At 38.0% G+C, this 14,201-nt stretch overlaps 1 protein-coding gene across 7 annotated transcripts; it reads left to right on the forward strand.

The window, feature by feature from the left end:
- The first annotated feature begins 1,821 nt into the window (after positions 1 to 1,821).
- lsr (lipolysis stimulated lipoprotein receptor) lies at positions 1,822 to 12,783 on the forward strand. Of its 7 annotated transcripts, none has more exons than XM_036564038.1 (11): positions 1,822 to 2,043; positions 5,064 to 5,390; positions 7,236 to 7,355; positions 7,697 to 7,753; positions 8,587 to 8,733; positions 9,099 to 9,296; positions 9,444 to 9,500; positions 9,685 to 9,798; positions 10,202 to 10,502; positions 11,416 to 11,869; positions 12,085 to 12,783. In XM_036564038.1, the coding sequence occupies exons 1-11, from the start codon at positions 2,001 to 2,003 to the stop codon at positions 12,118 to 12,120; spliced, it is 1,854 nt and encodes a 617-aa protein (XP_036419931.1). In that variant the 5' UTR covers positions 1,822 to 2,000; the 3' UTR covers positions 12,121 to 12,783. The 7 variants fall into 7 exon arrangements, with proteins under 7 accessions (XP_036419931.1, XP_036419938.1, XP_036419918.1 ...); XM_036564045.1 differs by having other exon boundaries at positions 10,205 to 10,502; XM_036564025.1 differs by having other exon boundaries at positions 1,823 to 2,043; positions 9,685 to 9,813.
- Positions 12,784 to 14,201: the final 1,418 nt, after the last annotated feature.

Below are 14,201 nucleotides of genomic sequence, written 5' to 3' on the forward strand. Positions count from 1 at the left end.
AAGTGCATAAAATATATGCATCAATGTAAATATGACCAGTGACAAAACACTGTCTTTTTATTTTTGACTACAAAATTAATTATCCAATATAAGCATATTAAAATGTTTTTAAATTATAATTTATTTACATGACATCAGTTTTTGATTAATCTGTAAATATTATATTAGATTTTATATATTAAATTAAATTGTTGTTTTTTATGTATATGGACCATTTTACTAATTAGATCAAACTGCAGTGCCACAACAAAAACTATAAGTCATCGTTTATAGAGTACTTTCTACTGGGAGGTGTCTTTCCCGAACCTAAGTACCAACTTGTGAAAATAATACTTACATTTTTTTTTCAATTTAGTTTTTAAAAAGATCTTTTGATTTCTTTTAAAGTGAAGTTAAAAAAGTGATTTATCACAAGTTTAATAAAAAAATAAATAAATAAAAAACTGCTGTCGCACCTTCTGATGGCACTACTGAGACACAGAGTTTTAGTCCATAGGTGGAGCCTTAGTTTAGCCACACCCCTGCATTTTAGAGCAGGAAGTGATTTTGCATCCATGTCTATCATGGTTACATAGTGAGCGTTCAGAGCCCATTTTTTTTTAAGTAAATGTGTCCCAAAGTTTGAAAATCAGGGTGTCATCTTAAGAATTGTCTCTAGTAAAACCATAGTTCCTGAAATTAAGTCATTCGTTTTAATAAAAAATTATGATTTTATATGTGTATGACTGTTCAAAGCTGTGTTTGCCAAACATATACTGACTAGCGTTTTTGAGCTCTGCTCAAAATCTGTTAAAATTGTCATTATCAAAACAGTCACAGAAACATTTGGTAAAGTGTCAGTAGTGTTATAACTATTCTAATTGATCATTGATCCTTATACAAATGTGGCCATTTCCGTTGTTTAGTGTTGTAAGTTGTTAACTATAGTTATGTATATGTGTTAGTCGTGTTGCTCTGTGTCAGGTGGTGTGGGTTTTGTGTGGGGGGGTTGGTGACCCTCAGGGTGAAACATGCGGCTAGTGGTGACTTTCCCATGGTTTCGGTGTTCTGCAGGTGTCCCTTCCTGCCGGGGTGTGTTTAAATTCACATTTTCTATTTGATGGAGAACGTGTTTATTTTACTGTGATTTGTAGTATGTTCTGGCTTCCTAGCATTATAATGAAGTGTAACGGACATAAATTGATCAAGTCTTTTTATTTTAATTTTAAAATGAACATTTAATGCTGTACCTCAGAGTAAAAACACATTTTGTGAAGAATGCAATAACAAGAAATGATTCAACATATAGCCTAAATGACACTGTGAAAATCATATGGCAATTGATGCCAGATTTCTCTCAGGGGCTTTCCTTCTTAAGGTAGGGGCACACCTTTTCCCAAAAACTCAAGTACAGATATGGTTTTTAACAGTACATGGACACAGCAGTGCTTTCTCTTCCCCCACGCTTACCTTTGTGAACAAGAAATCTGGCCTCATGATAAAAGACTACATTTCTATTATGTTATCTTAGTGAGTCTATCACTTCCCACCCGTTGTCGCACTGTTTCAGCAATCATTAACCTTTCCGCTTGTGTACAGGACCAAACCATTTTCACTCCTTTCGAGGACTGTTGGGCGTAGCCGGTTAATGCAGAAAGTGAAGGTTCCTAAATGTATGCCGAAAAGAGAAGACATGAACTAAATCAGCATAATATAGTTATTTTAAAAGAACTATTAGAATGATACTGCCTCGTAATTTAGAGATATATGTGAACTGTTTCCACTGTGAACCCCTATCAAAGCAGATAAGACCTTCCTGCTTCACCTGCTAAGTTTCAGGTTTCAGTCTCATACCTCCACAACACGATAGTGACAAAATGGAGGACTTACCTGTATGAGAGAACGACAAGTCGAGAGAACTTCGGATAAGTGTTTCCAAATGAGTGGTCGAGTTTTCCATTCGTGCTTTTGTTTTTAACGTTGAGTATTTTTCGTTGTTGAAGAGGACCTTATTTCAAAAAATGCGCCACTTTTTGATTCTAGCCATCTTCTTGATGGTAACAGGTACGGGCGTTTTATTTTCGGTTATCATGTTATCACATGTCTAGAATTCTTTTCTTAGGTTGTTTATGTCTGTGTAGAAATCTCTGGTTTAGGAGTTTCTTTGGTAAGACTGTGGCATGTAGGCAATGCCTAAGTTAGTATATGCTGTAACAGATTAGGCCTCATGTTGTGGTGTCAGGTGCCTGGTACTATTAACACCTTTTACTGGTATGATGACTTACTGTTGTGTGAAACTGGCCTTATACTGGCTTCACAGCAGAACAGACACACTTTGTTATTGATGTCTGATGCACTAATTAATATGCTGAAGCTCCACTGTTGGAAGTTAAATAGGGCTTTAACACATGACTAAAACTCGATTTGAATGTACTGTTTTTAAACACAAGCAGCAAATGAATCCCTAAAGGCTATACGGCTGGATTGTGGTAAAGTGGGGAGGTGCTTGGTACATGTCTCAACAGCTCAGTTTCTACAAAGCTTGAGTCATGTGCTGTGCAATCATATCAGTTTCGGCAACAATGCTTAAAAGTTGTATATCAGTTTGCAGTTTATTGAAACAACTTATTCTTGTTGCCAGAAGTAACACTATATTATTGTTACATCTTTAGAGGCTATGCTTCAGTGAGGCCGAAAGTATAAAGTTAGTTTTGTGGCAGAAGTTTCAAATAGAATATTAAAAAACCACAAGCAAAATTTAAGCATCAAAATTTCTAAAATATGTAGCAAATACAAATAATGAGTTAAATCAAACTTATTATTTAAAAAAAATTCCTCTCATTTTCTCTTATTCTGATATTAATGTTACTTGTTTTGCCATTCTTTGCTTTAACTTTTTCTATTTGTTGATTTTGATGACACATTTTTTTTTTTTGCTTGTGAAATCGCTCTTTTGCTTCTAAGTTTTGGCACTTTTTAAAAGGGGGCAGGTCTTATAAGAGCGTGTTCACCTGTACTGTCTAGTCTAGTCAAGTCAAAGTTTATTTATGTAGCACTTTTTACAACAGGTGTTGTCACAAAGCAGCTTTACAGACTGGGTCCGAGCCCCCATGAGCAAGCTGACAGTGGCATAGAAAAACTATGAGGAACAAACCTGGAGAGAAACCAAGACTCAAAAGAGGAACCCATCCTTCTCTGGTCGACACTGGATAGCAAACAATAGCAGCGGAGAATGTGGTTTGACCATCAGTATAAGATACAAAAAGGGGGAAAAGCAGGAAAAGAAAAAAAAAAAATCGGGAGGGTCAGTGGTGTGCAGGTGAGGTTTGCACAGCATTGTACAGCAGAAGTTCCATAAAACATTCTATCTATTGGTCAACTGATTTGGAGTGACAGATCTTCAGCACTATCTTGACGTAGCTACTCCCACTCTTGAGAGCTGTGATCTGCCGCAAACATGACGGAGCGCGTCATACTGAAGGTAGTCAGAGATGTTAGGGTGTAGTATTGTGAGAGCAGGTTGTGCTGGGATGAGTTTGTCATATTTATTATTGCAACACACGCTTATAGTCTTGTGTTGATCTGTGTAAAATATATATTTTGGAAACTGATGTATTTTAGGTAAACTTAGCTATTGAATGAAGCTGTACCATCTTTCAGGTCTGCAGCTGCTGTCACTAACTAGCCTAGCAGTGCCTGCTAAAGGGTGAACTAAGCAAGCTTGGCAGCTGTTCAAATCTTAACCCTGCTTCTGACAACCTACAGCTCCACACGGTTCAGGCTATTCCTTACTTTACATGTTCCGCTATGCTGGGGGCAGTTCGTGTTGAGTATCTATGTGTTCAGAAGACCTGTCACTCCAAATCAGTTGACCAATAGGGAGTGCAGGTGAATGCTATTTTCTAAGACCTGCCTCCTGTTAAAAAGGGCCAGAACTCAGAAGCAAAAATGTATTGGCAGAATCAGCAAACATGAAATTAAAGCAAAAACTGGCAAACTGAGTAATGAATGTATATCAGAATGAAAGAAAATTAATAGAAATCTTTTTGAAAAAATAGGTTTGATTTAACTCATATTATTCGCATTTGCAGCAAATTTTTGACATTTTGATACTCAATATTTTGTTTGTGGATTTTAAAATTTATTTGAATACTTTTGGTGCAAAATTTACTCGAAAGTCAGTTGAAGAGAAACCCCCACACAACATTCCTCACTGTATCCATTCAACAGCATATCTTGCCTTGAAAGAAAATGCTCTATTGTTCTTTTCAGTATACATATGTGTTCCTCTGAGGAGTGAAGTGACACAATTTTTTCTAGTTATTTCAGATTCTAAACTGATGTTTGGTGATGTATTTATTAATATTTTCTTGTTATTACATGGGCAACACTTAGTACACAGAAACTACTTAAACTATTCTACACCTCTTTACATCTTAGGCTAGCCTGTGGACAATAACAGAAATTACATAAATCCTGAAACTAGCTGCTGACCCTTGATAAACAGCAACAATAAGCCTGGGATTTATGTATTCTTTGATAGCCAATGTAGAAAGCAACAGAAGTACAGTATATCCCCTATTTGCAAAGAAATAATTGTGTAGCTGTAGAGGTGCTACACAGAATTGTTGTTAACTAAGTGAACAAAGGTTTTGGACATATTGTCCCTTTGGAATTATAAGGTTTTATATGCGTTCTAAATAATTTTGAGATATTGAGCTTCAGAGACTTTGCATTCCAAATAGCAAAACCGTAATGTGGAACATGTCTCTTTCATACATGAAAATGACAGATACCCTAATTGTATTCTAAATATACAATGTCAAAATCCTATCAAATTTGTAAATGAGTTTTTTGGAACAGACCAAAGGGAGATGGAACCTTCTAATCCCTTTCTGCTTGGAATGATAAGGTTTTATCTGGCAAAGCATGAAAAGAAGCAATGATTTTCAATAAACACAAACTCAGGAATCTCATTTGTTGACTTGTTTTTGTTGAACTTCGGGCATGCTTGGCATTTATTTTTCATGTATTGACATTTTTTTTTACAGTGTTGACTAAATCTGCCTCTTCTTTTGATACAGACTTCACTGTGGGAGTGAATGTCATTTGTCCGACGAAACGCTATGTGGTCATCCTATTTCAGCCTGTGACTCTTAGTTGTGATTACACCACCACAGCCACATCGCCTCCTATCATCACTTGGAAGTACAAGTCATTCTGCAGAGACCCAATTCAAGCTGCCTTGAACCCTGGAAGTGCAGAGAACACCTTGGCCCAGGCCAACCCCAACTATAACCCCAACATTGAGTGTGCGGACAGTGCGAGGACTGTACGCATAGTGGCTTCTAAACAGACTTCAGTCACACTAGGAACCGAATACCAGGGCCGCAAAATCAGCATCGTCAACAGTAAGTATCAGTGAGGGCTAAAATGAAGATACAGCCTCATTGAGGGAAAGCATGCTCATTCTAAAATGAAGTGACTTTTTCCTTCTGAGAGCAAGCACTAAATGCTGATTTCTTTTTTTAGCTGTATGAACTCTGGTTTGGGCAGCATTTGATTTAATGCTTGTTTTAGGCATCCAACAGTTTACAGTTAATAAAGTTACTAGGAACGCTACCTTTACCTTAGGTTTAAAGATTTCAAAATATTTCAAAATAATGCAACGGCAGCAGTGATTTGTTAGGGTTAGTAGCATTAGTGGTAAGATTGTGATAATAGTTACAGTTAAATCCTGCTTCAGCATTAGTCATTAGTTACATATCTGGACTGGATATTCAAAAAGAGCCTAAATACAAGCAGAATGATAATATGGTTTCACAGCAACATATTAATAAGTAAGTAAGTAGTAAGTAAAGAATATTTATAGAGCATATTTAAAAGTGTTTGCTGCCCAGCAGCTTGTTTCCATCAAAATGGGTTTTAGTGATAAAAATGCTGTGCATAATAAAGTAATTTCCTGAAAAACAATATTTCCAATGTAGGTTTTTGCAATATTGTAAGTACTGATTAAAATGTTCTACGAATGTTATAGCCATGTAATTGTAGCTGATGATTAATTGTCATATACATATTTGTGGTCAATGAGTTAATTAAAACACAAGTCTAAAGTGGCCAAATTGGCTGATAAGCCACGTTACGTGCTATTTATGTTTATCTAGTAACGAACACTGGTTTATACTGTCAAATCAATACTGTCCACACACTTGCACAAATAAATTAGAATTAGTGTAAAGAATACATGTTCTTCTGGAATAAAATATAAAAATCATTAATTCTGCCAGCATACCTGCTAAATACTTAAGAATGTAGCTTACTAAAAAAACAACAAACATTATTCAGTGATGTTTCAATAAAATTCTTATGTTTACAGTAATGTGCCTCAACACAATGCACCCAGTTCAGTTTTGCTGCATAATATGATGGTGAAATCTAAGGACCGTGGAATATGACTGCAGTCAGCTCAAATAATTGTGATCATGTCAAATACATACGATTTATGTAATAATTGTGACAGGCCTACAATATTCTGCTAACCTTAAATGGGAAAAAGTTACATCAACATTCATAAAATATTACGGTCAGTTTCTATTTCCATACACCACATCATGCTTTTTGAAGCATTAAAATGTTTTTAATTAAAAAAATCCATTGGATGGAAATGCAGCTACAGTCTCTATGATAGGCTTTTAAGAGAAATCATTGCTTTTCAATGGTTAACTTAAATACTTATGCCTAATGACTAATGGCTCCTCTTTTCCCTTTATCACCTATTGTATATTCATTAGTCAATACTCCATTCTTTATTCATATTGCTCTTGTTGTATTATTATTTTGCTATCTGGTGTTGATCAGAGGTGGATGGGTTCCATGGGTTCAAAGTTTCTTCCTCTTGCTCTGAGAGAATTCATCTTAGTGTCATCTTAGTGTTGCTCACTTGGGGCCTTGATCCGGATTTCTGTAAAGCTTCTTTGTGACAACAGCTGTTGTAGAAAGTGCTAAACAAAAAAAATTGAATTGATAATTCAATTAAATAAATATGAACAAATAAATCATAAAATAGAACCAAGACAAACATGACACAGCAGTGGCTGCCTTGCTTACCTAAAATATGATAACAAGTGACATAAAGTAAGTGTTCAAAATGCTAAAAAAGTATGTTTTGAGTCTTGTTTTAAAAATGCTCATAGAGTTTATGTCTTTGGCATGTTTTTTGCTGTATGACACAAATGTGATGTCTATCTGTGTCTCAGAAGCGGACCTCAACATTGCACAGACTGCATGGGGTGACAGCGGTGTGTACGTCTGCAATGTTGCTTCATCAGAGGACCTCTCAGGAAATGGCGAGGACTACACTGAGCTCATTGTGTTGGGTAAGATTTATGGATAGTGTTGTTCTCCGCAGGCATACTTAAAATCTAATCCCAGTCCATCATTCTTCTGTTATGAAATCATCCTTTTGCCACTGTACACTTCCGGTTTCCTTTGGTGAGTGGTGCAGTTATTTTAGAGTATTATAGAGGATGTGGGAGTGTGAAGTGCTGTTTTGCTTTGCGATGACTAACTGGCTGGTGTTGGTCCAACTTGAGCAGCCACATCTTGTTAGTAAATGAATTTGCAGACCAGATAATTTTAAGAGGAAAATCATTTTTTATGTTTGGGTAGATGCAGCAGAGCCTTTTTTAATAATTGTGGCTTTGTCATTCTTTCACAGAGAGAAAGTCAAATACTACAGACCTGCTGCCTGGCATTGACTTACTGATCATGGAAGGTACACAAAGTGCACCTCTGTAGTCCTAGAAGGCTACTTGAGCTATGGACTTTTATCTGCTCTGAGGTCTTCACAAGGGAAGCTACTGTCTGAATAGATAAAACTGAAGGTCATGGGGTGTTTCTCAAAAATCAGTTATGTCATATTTTCTGAACATGCAAGCACCAACACTGGCCAGTGGCTTTTAAAAATTGGACATGCAAAATCACCCTTTTAGTAGGAGCCCTGTGGTTGATGAAGATCTCAACATAATTCAGTTTCTTGCTTTTAAATTCTAAAACTTCAGTGAACAGCTCTACAGGTTGCTGTGGAAGGTGCTTCATATCAGGGATAGTGACAGTAGATGTTGTGGCATGACTGATATTTATGCAGTTTTTTGTGCGAATGGAGGGGTTGTTAAGATTTTTGTGGCAGCTCGGCTGGTGGTGTTTTAAAGCCAACCTGTCTGGCAGGTTTCTCTGTCTCTGTTTTTTTTCACTGATCTGCAGCACTGCATTGTGTTTGTGATGTGTTATGTTTGTTGCATTACTCATACATTTGGAGGCACTACAGTGACTTCCAATTAAGCAGTATGCACAACACATACACATGTTCTTTTGAGAATATTTATTTTAAGGGGAAGTCACCCAATTTTTCAGAATGTTCTTCTCTCAAATACATGTTTAAAAGAGAATAAGCTCTATCTGCTACCTGAACAAATGTGTATGCAGTTCTGAAAAATTGTTGACTCTTTTCATAAACCCTGTCGTGGCAGTATCTGATGAAGCAAGTTATTCATTACTTGTGAGTTTTAATTTGACCTTGTTCTTTATCTTATCCCCCATCTCTCTCAGACTGGTTGTTGGTAGTGTTGGTGGTGCTCGGCTTCCTGTTGCTGCTGCTCTTGATTAGCATCTGTTGGTGTCAGTGTTGTCCTCACACATGTTGCTGTTATGTGAGCTGTCCCTGCTGCCCAGATCGCTGCTGCTGCCCACGGGCACGTAAGTACACCCGTCCAGTCCTTTACCCTCTGTGCTACGTCTGTCCCTTCAACCAGTGGTTATTCAACTTCAGGCAAAATTGTACACTTAAAAATATACATTACTGCAGTTTCTTTTATTTGATTTATAAAGAGCTTAGATGATCTTACAAAGTTGTGATTAAACCAGCGCATAATAAGCGCATACTGATCCAAATGGCATTCTGAATATGCTTTCACAGAGCATCCAACAATAAAAGCAGCATTGGGCTTTTTTATATAGCACACAGAAAGCTCCAGTTTCACATGCTAATCAATTTTACTATGGTCAAGGTGAACGTGCACATGTCAACAGACATGCTTATCACTGTTTTCTTCCATTTAAAGTTTATGAAGCTGGTAAAGCAGTGAAAGCAGGAGTTCCCAGTCAGTATGCAGCAAGTCTCTTCGCCCCCAGCATGTATGGGCAGCCAGTTTATGCTGTGGGGGCACAGCCACCTCCCATCCCAATGCTGCCTATGCCACAGGGTGTGACTGGCATGCCCCCTAGTGGCTATGGCAGGGAGTTTGATGCAGCCAGTTCAGGTGAGCACCCATTTTATGGACAGTATTTTTCTCTTCTTTAAACATGTTCTATAAAAAATAACATAATACCCTAACCCTAACCCTAACCCTAGGGTTAGCAGATTTTTGTAAAAAATGCTCTCTAATCTTTCACTCTTATTGCTGTAGTTGGTCATGGATCTCAGGTACCACTGCTACATGACCATGAAGGAGGTGCAGGCCAGAGTAAGTGTAAAAGAGAATTCTTTCCTAGCACTTAAAGCTTGCCATGTGATCTACCAACAGGACACCAGATAAATCAAGTTTGAATGTCTTCACTGGCTGTGTCAATTATATTGCATATGTTTTTAACATTTTGCACAAACTTCATGTAAAATTTAGCTTGCGGGACAAACTGGTTGTGTTTCAGCTCGCAGCGGATATCGCATCCAGGCAAATGAAAATGGGGACCCTACTCGAGTGCTATACTACATGGAACGAGAATTGGCCAACCTGGACCCCACTCGCCCAGGAGACGCAGCAGGCAAATACAGTCGCCGTGAGTGATCTTGGGCTGGGGTCTGTCCTGTACTTTGTTTGGGCTATCATTTATGTCTTTTGTGAAATGATGGTGATGAATGCAAAAAGCCAATGTAGGAGATACTGTGTTAAGTTTCTTCTAGATTTACTTTTTGCCTTAAAAAAATTTGAAGAGGGTGGTTGTTTTTGTGATTCTATGGTGTAAAAACCCAATATTTTCTTTTTTGGTAACTTTACCTTTTTCTTGCTTCCATTCACTTTTTCCTTTTTCACTTAACCTGTCACTCAATCACTCACTTACTTACCTACTCGCTCAAACCTGTCGTTCCTCACTCACTCATCCCATCCTCTTTCATTCATTCTTGCTCTCGATTTCTCTGGCGTTCTCTTGCTCTCTTTATCTCCAGCAGTGGATAGCGTAAGTGAGATCAGCTCCCTGCATGATGGTGGTGACCCTCGTAATCGTGGTCGTGCCAGACCTCCACAGCTGACCACAGTGTATGATGATGAAAACATGAGCACCATCAGCAGTGTGTCCCAGAACATTCGCAGAGATGAGCCCAGAAGGCCTGGACCTGGACCTGGACCTGGACCTTTACCTGTGGGCAACCGCGGCCGTGCTCGTTCCATGGATAATCTTGATGATATTGGCCGCCGTTACAGAGACCATGATGATTATCCCCCTAGGGACAGAGGAGGCAGAAGAGGGTGAGTTAAGAATCAAGAGTTTCAGAGGTCAGACTCACCTATAAATGAGTTTTATGATTTTGTTTCAAATAAGTAATTGCTTACTCCACAAGTCATCTAAACTGATATTCACGTAGTATGAACTTTTAAGCTTTACTTTAGTACACTTCTAGTTCACTTGATTTAAATGGCATGGGAACATGACATTTCCTCACTTTAAAATCATGGGGGGGTATATGGCCAAAATATATCATGACATTTCAAGAAATTTTCACAGTACATGGTATGTCACAAAATGTATTTTTTCTCACTTCTCATATGTTGTAACAGAGTAGACTTGATTTCCCCTGTCTGTAGGATATATTCCATATATGGAAACTAAACTGTAATAAAAAAAAAAAAAACAGCCAGTTTTGAAATCATTATTTTTGTGAGGTCATGCAAACTAACACAATAACACACCTCCACCTATTCAGCCAACAGCAGTTTAGCCTTGCAAATTCTCATTTAAGTTATAAGGAGTGTTTCAGCCTGAGGTGTTTTTTAAATGAGGCACAGTAGAATGGAGGTCATTTGCATGTTGCTGTTGTTGGAAGAAAACCTCGTATCTCCAAAGTGATAGCTTAACAGGAGAAGGAAAAAACATACTTTTAATGTAAGTCAATGGAGCTGGTCATTTTGGGCTGTTTCTTTTGGTCCATTCTTCATAAAACTAACAACGTCAAGGCCAAGGGTCATTTTCAGATTATGTCAAAAACTGAAAAATGACAAAAATGGAGATACGAGGTTTTCTTCTGACAGCAGTGATATGTCAGTCTTAAATGCAAATGCAGTATGTGGGTGAAATTCTAGAAAAATGTAGAATATGGCCTCTTTAAAACGATATACATTTGCTCTCAGTTCACGTTGTTTTATGTGTCATGTCTCATTGCAGCTCGGATGATGAATGGAGCAGCAGCGCTCGTGGACACGATCGAGACTTTGAAGATCGACGCCGGCGTGACTATTCCCCAGATAATCATCGCTATGGCGACTCTAGGGGTACAGGTTTTCAGGGCCGTCGCAGCCGTAGCCGTGACGACCTGATGGACTTGGAGCGTGAGAGGGGTCGTGGAGGTCGAGATGCATATGATGACAGTTTCCTGCGGGAGGCCATGGAGAGGAAGAAGCTGGGCGAGCAGCAGCGGGCTCGGAGCCGCGAGCGCCTGGGCAGTGACAGTGACCGCTCTGACCGCTACAGGGGGGCTCAAGGGGGGCCACCCCCACTCCCCCTCACCCGGCCTGCAGGAAACCCCGATCGCCGTGGCAACAGCAGCTTCCCACCTCCTCCTCCCTACAATGAGGATACAGATAGCTTAGCATCGTCCAAGAAGAGTAACCTGCGCAAAGTAAGGAGTTAATGCCTGTGTTTACTTGTTGTTTTAGTTCATAAACTGCTTTCATTTTATTATTTTTACACCTCTCATAGTTCATACGCCATAGTTTTACACCATGACAGTCACATTTGAACCAAAAGAAACCATGGAAACTACAGTTGCTGGAATTTATAGGACAACATAATGCATTGCTTTGTGTTTGATGAAAAAATGTCTCTCTTTCACAGAACGGAGCTGTGAGTCGTGAGAGTTTGGTGGTGTGAAGCATAAGCTCAGTGAGCTCTCTCAGCAAGATGCTTATTTGATGCATTAATGCATTTTGTAAGTTTGTATCTTTCAGTGAATTTATGTAAGGTTTTATGAGCAAAATATCTGTCTATATTTTTATGTATACATTTAAAAAGCAATATTGTGCTAAAAACTGAGGTTTTGAAAACTCTTGAGTCCATCACACCTTTGTAATATTGAGTTTTTTTTAATAGTTTACAGATGACTGTGCAGTAATAATTGATTTAACAATTTTTAAGCTCAAAAACAAAGTGTAAAAAATGAACTGATTTTCAGATTTCTTGCTTTTTACAATAACTATTTAATATTACAAAAGTTTCCTTGCTACTCAATTTATTACCATAATGACAATGTCTAACCATACTTGTATATTGCTAATGTCTAATGATCCTTGCATACAAAAAGCTGTTGGCTGTCTGTTGTATGTTAATTTTAGATATGTCATGATGCCATAAAAATGTGCATTTCCCATATTGTCTGGTTTGCCACTGAATTAACCAGAGATTGTGTAAATTGTTTCATACACTTTCATGAATAGATTTTCAGTAATTTGCTATAGTTGTATATTTTTGTTCAGCTATAATGTCTGTTATTGGTTTACAAATCATCTTACAATAAATCTTTTCTACATGACACGAGTATGTGTTCATGTGTAGCCACTAGGTGGCATTAGTCTGTTTTTTAAGCAGCATCAAGGGAAGGAGAGCCACTTAGGATTTGATGTACAAACCTTTATTTTAAAACAAAGTAGTGATGATTTGTAAATGAAGGCAGGTTCCAGGTGTTGCTCCTTTCACATTCTTAAACAGCTTTAGAGACTAGCGCCAGTATTAATTAATCTACAAAGAGCCATAATTCTAAAAGTTTAGAGAAAGCAAGTGGTGTTACTGAAACCCCTCAGAATGACTCATGATATAATGAGAAGGATATTGTTAGAAGAGTTCATGGAAGTGCATAAAGATTTTTATTCTTATTTATTTATGTATTGTGCCTAAGCTGTTCATCTCAGGAATGGAAAAGAAAAACTTGGTTAAGCATTAAACATCCCAGTCATATTCATCTGATATAAAAATGTGTGTTTAAAGTGAACCAACCTGCTCTCAAATATAATCAAGGAGCAAGTTATGTGCACTGTTCTGAACTGGGAGTTAGTCAGCTACTTTGTTGTTTGAGTAGGTTTTAGGGTGATTTCCTTCATGTATAATTTCTCATATCAATAGTGAACCATAACAATGCTTCATCAGATGTATAGAAGTCTGCCAGCATTTTGTAGTTGAGTCTCTCTGTTGCTGGGGTTTTCTTTACTCGATTCACTTTAGTTTTTCAACCAAGGTATTTAAGATCATCAGTGAATCTACCAACATCACAAGTCAGACGGTAGCACAAGAAGGATTGCTAGCCTTTTTGGCTTGACTGTGTCAATATAAAGATATTATCAGAAGATCAGACATCTCTAGATGACTTCAGCTTCATAAGCCCCAGAACTTTTTTGCTTGCCAAGATAACTGCAGAAATGCACACATAGACCTTTCCTCCATCTGGTCTCTGAAAGCAGACTCCTGCTCTTGTCGCTACCCAGAGAGACGTTTCTTAGAGAGAAAAAATAGGAGGGATGGCAACAGCCTCATTAGACCTGATAACCACTTGGCCATCTTCAGCAGACAAGATTCCCTCAAGAAAAAAACCCTTGAGATTTTAATAGACCACTATTTGAGATTATATATAATGTTATCCAAACAAGCTAAAACAAGAAGGATGACACAGAGAGGTCAGTATCCTACTGAAGAAAACAGTTTAGGTTAAGCTAAACTAGTTTATGCTCGTCTGGTGCTGGTTTAGCTGGTTACCCAGTGTGGTTGTGCTGGTTGACATGCGTACCAGAGTCCAAAATGGTGCTGATTACCATTACAGCTTCAGTTGCTGCTGACCAACAACTAGAACTCAACACTGGCAGAGAAAAAGCTTATGTACTGTGGCCAACTACAGCTGGGAAATTAGGCACCACGACTTGTGGGAAAGCTGTGTTTTTAATAGCAGTGAATGCTACAGTATATAA

Source organism: Colossoma macropomum, unplaced genomic scaffold (assembly GCF_904425465.1).
Source record: "Colossoma macropomum unplaced genomic scaffold, Colossoma_macropomum, whole genome shotgun sequence".
Classification (NCBI taxonomy): Eukaryota; Metazoa; Chordata; class Actinopteri; order Characiformes; family Serrasalmidae; genus Colossoma; species Colossoma macropomum.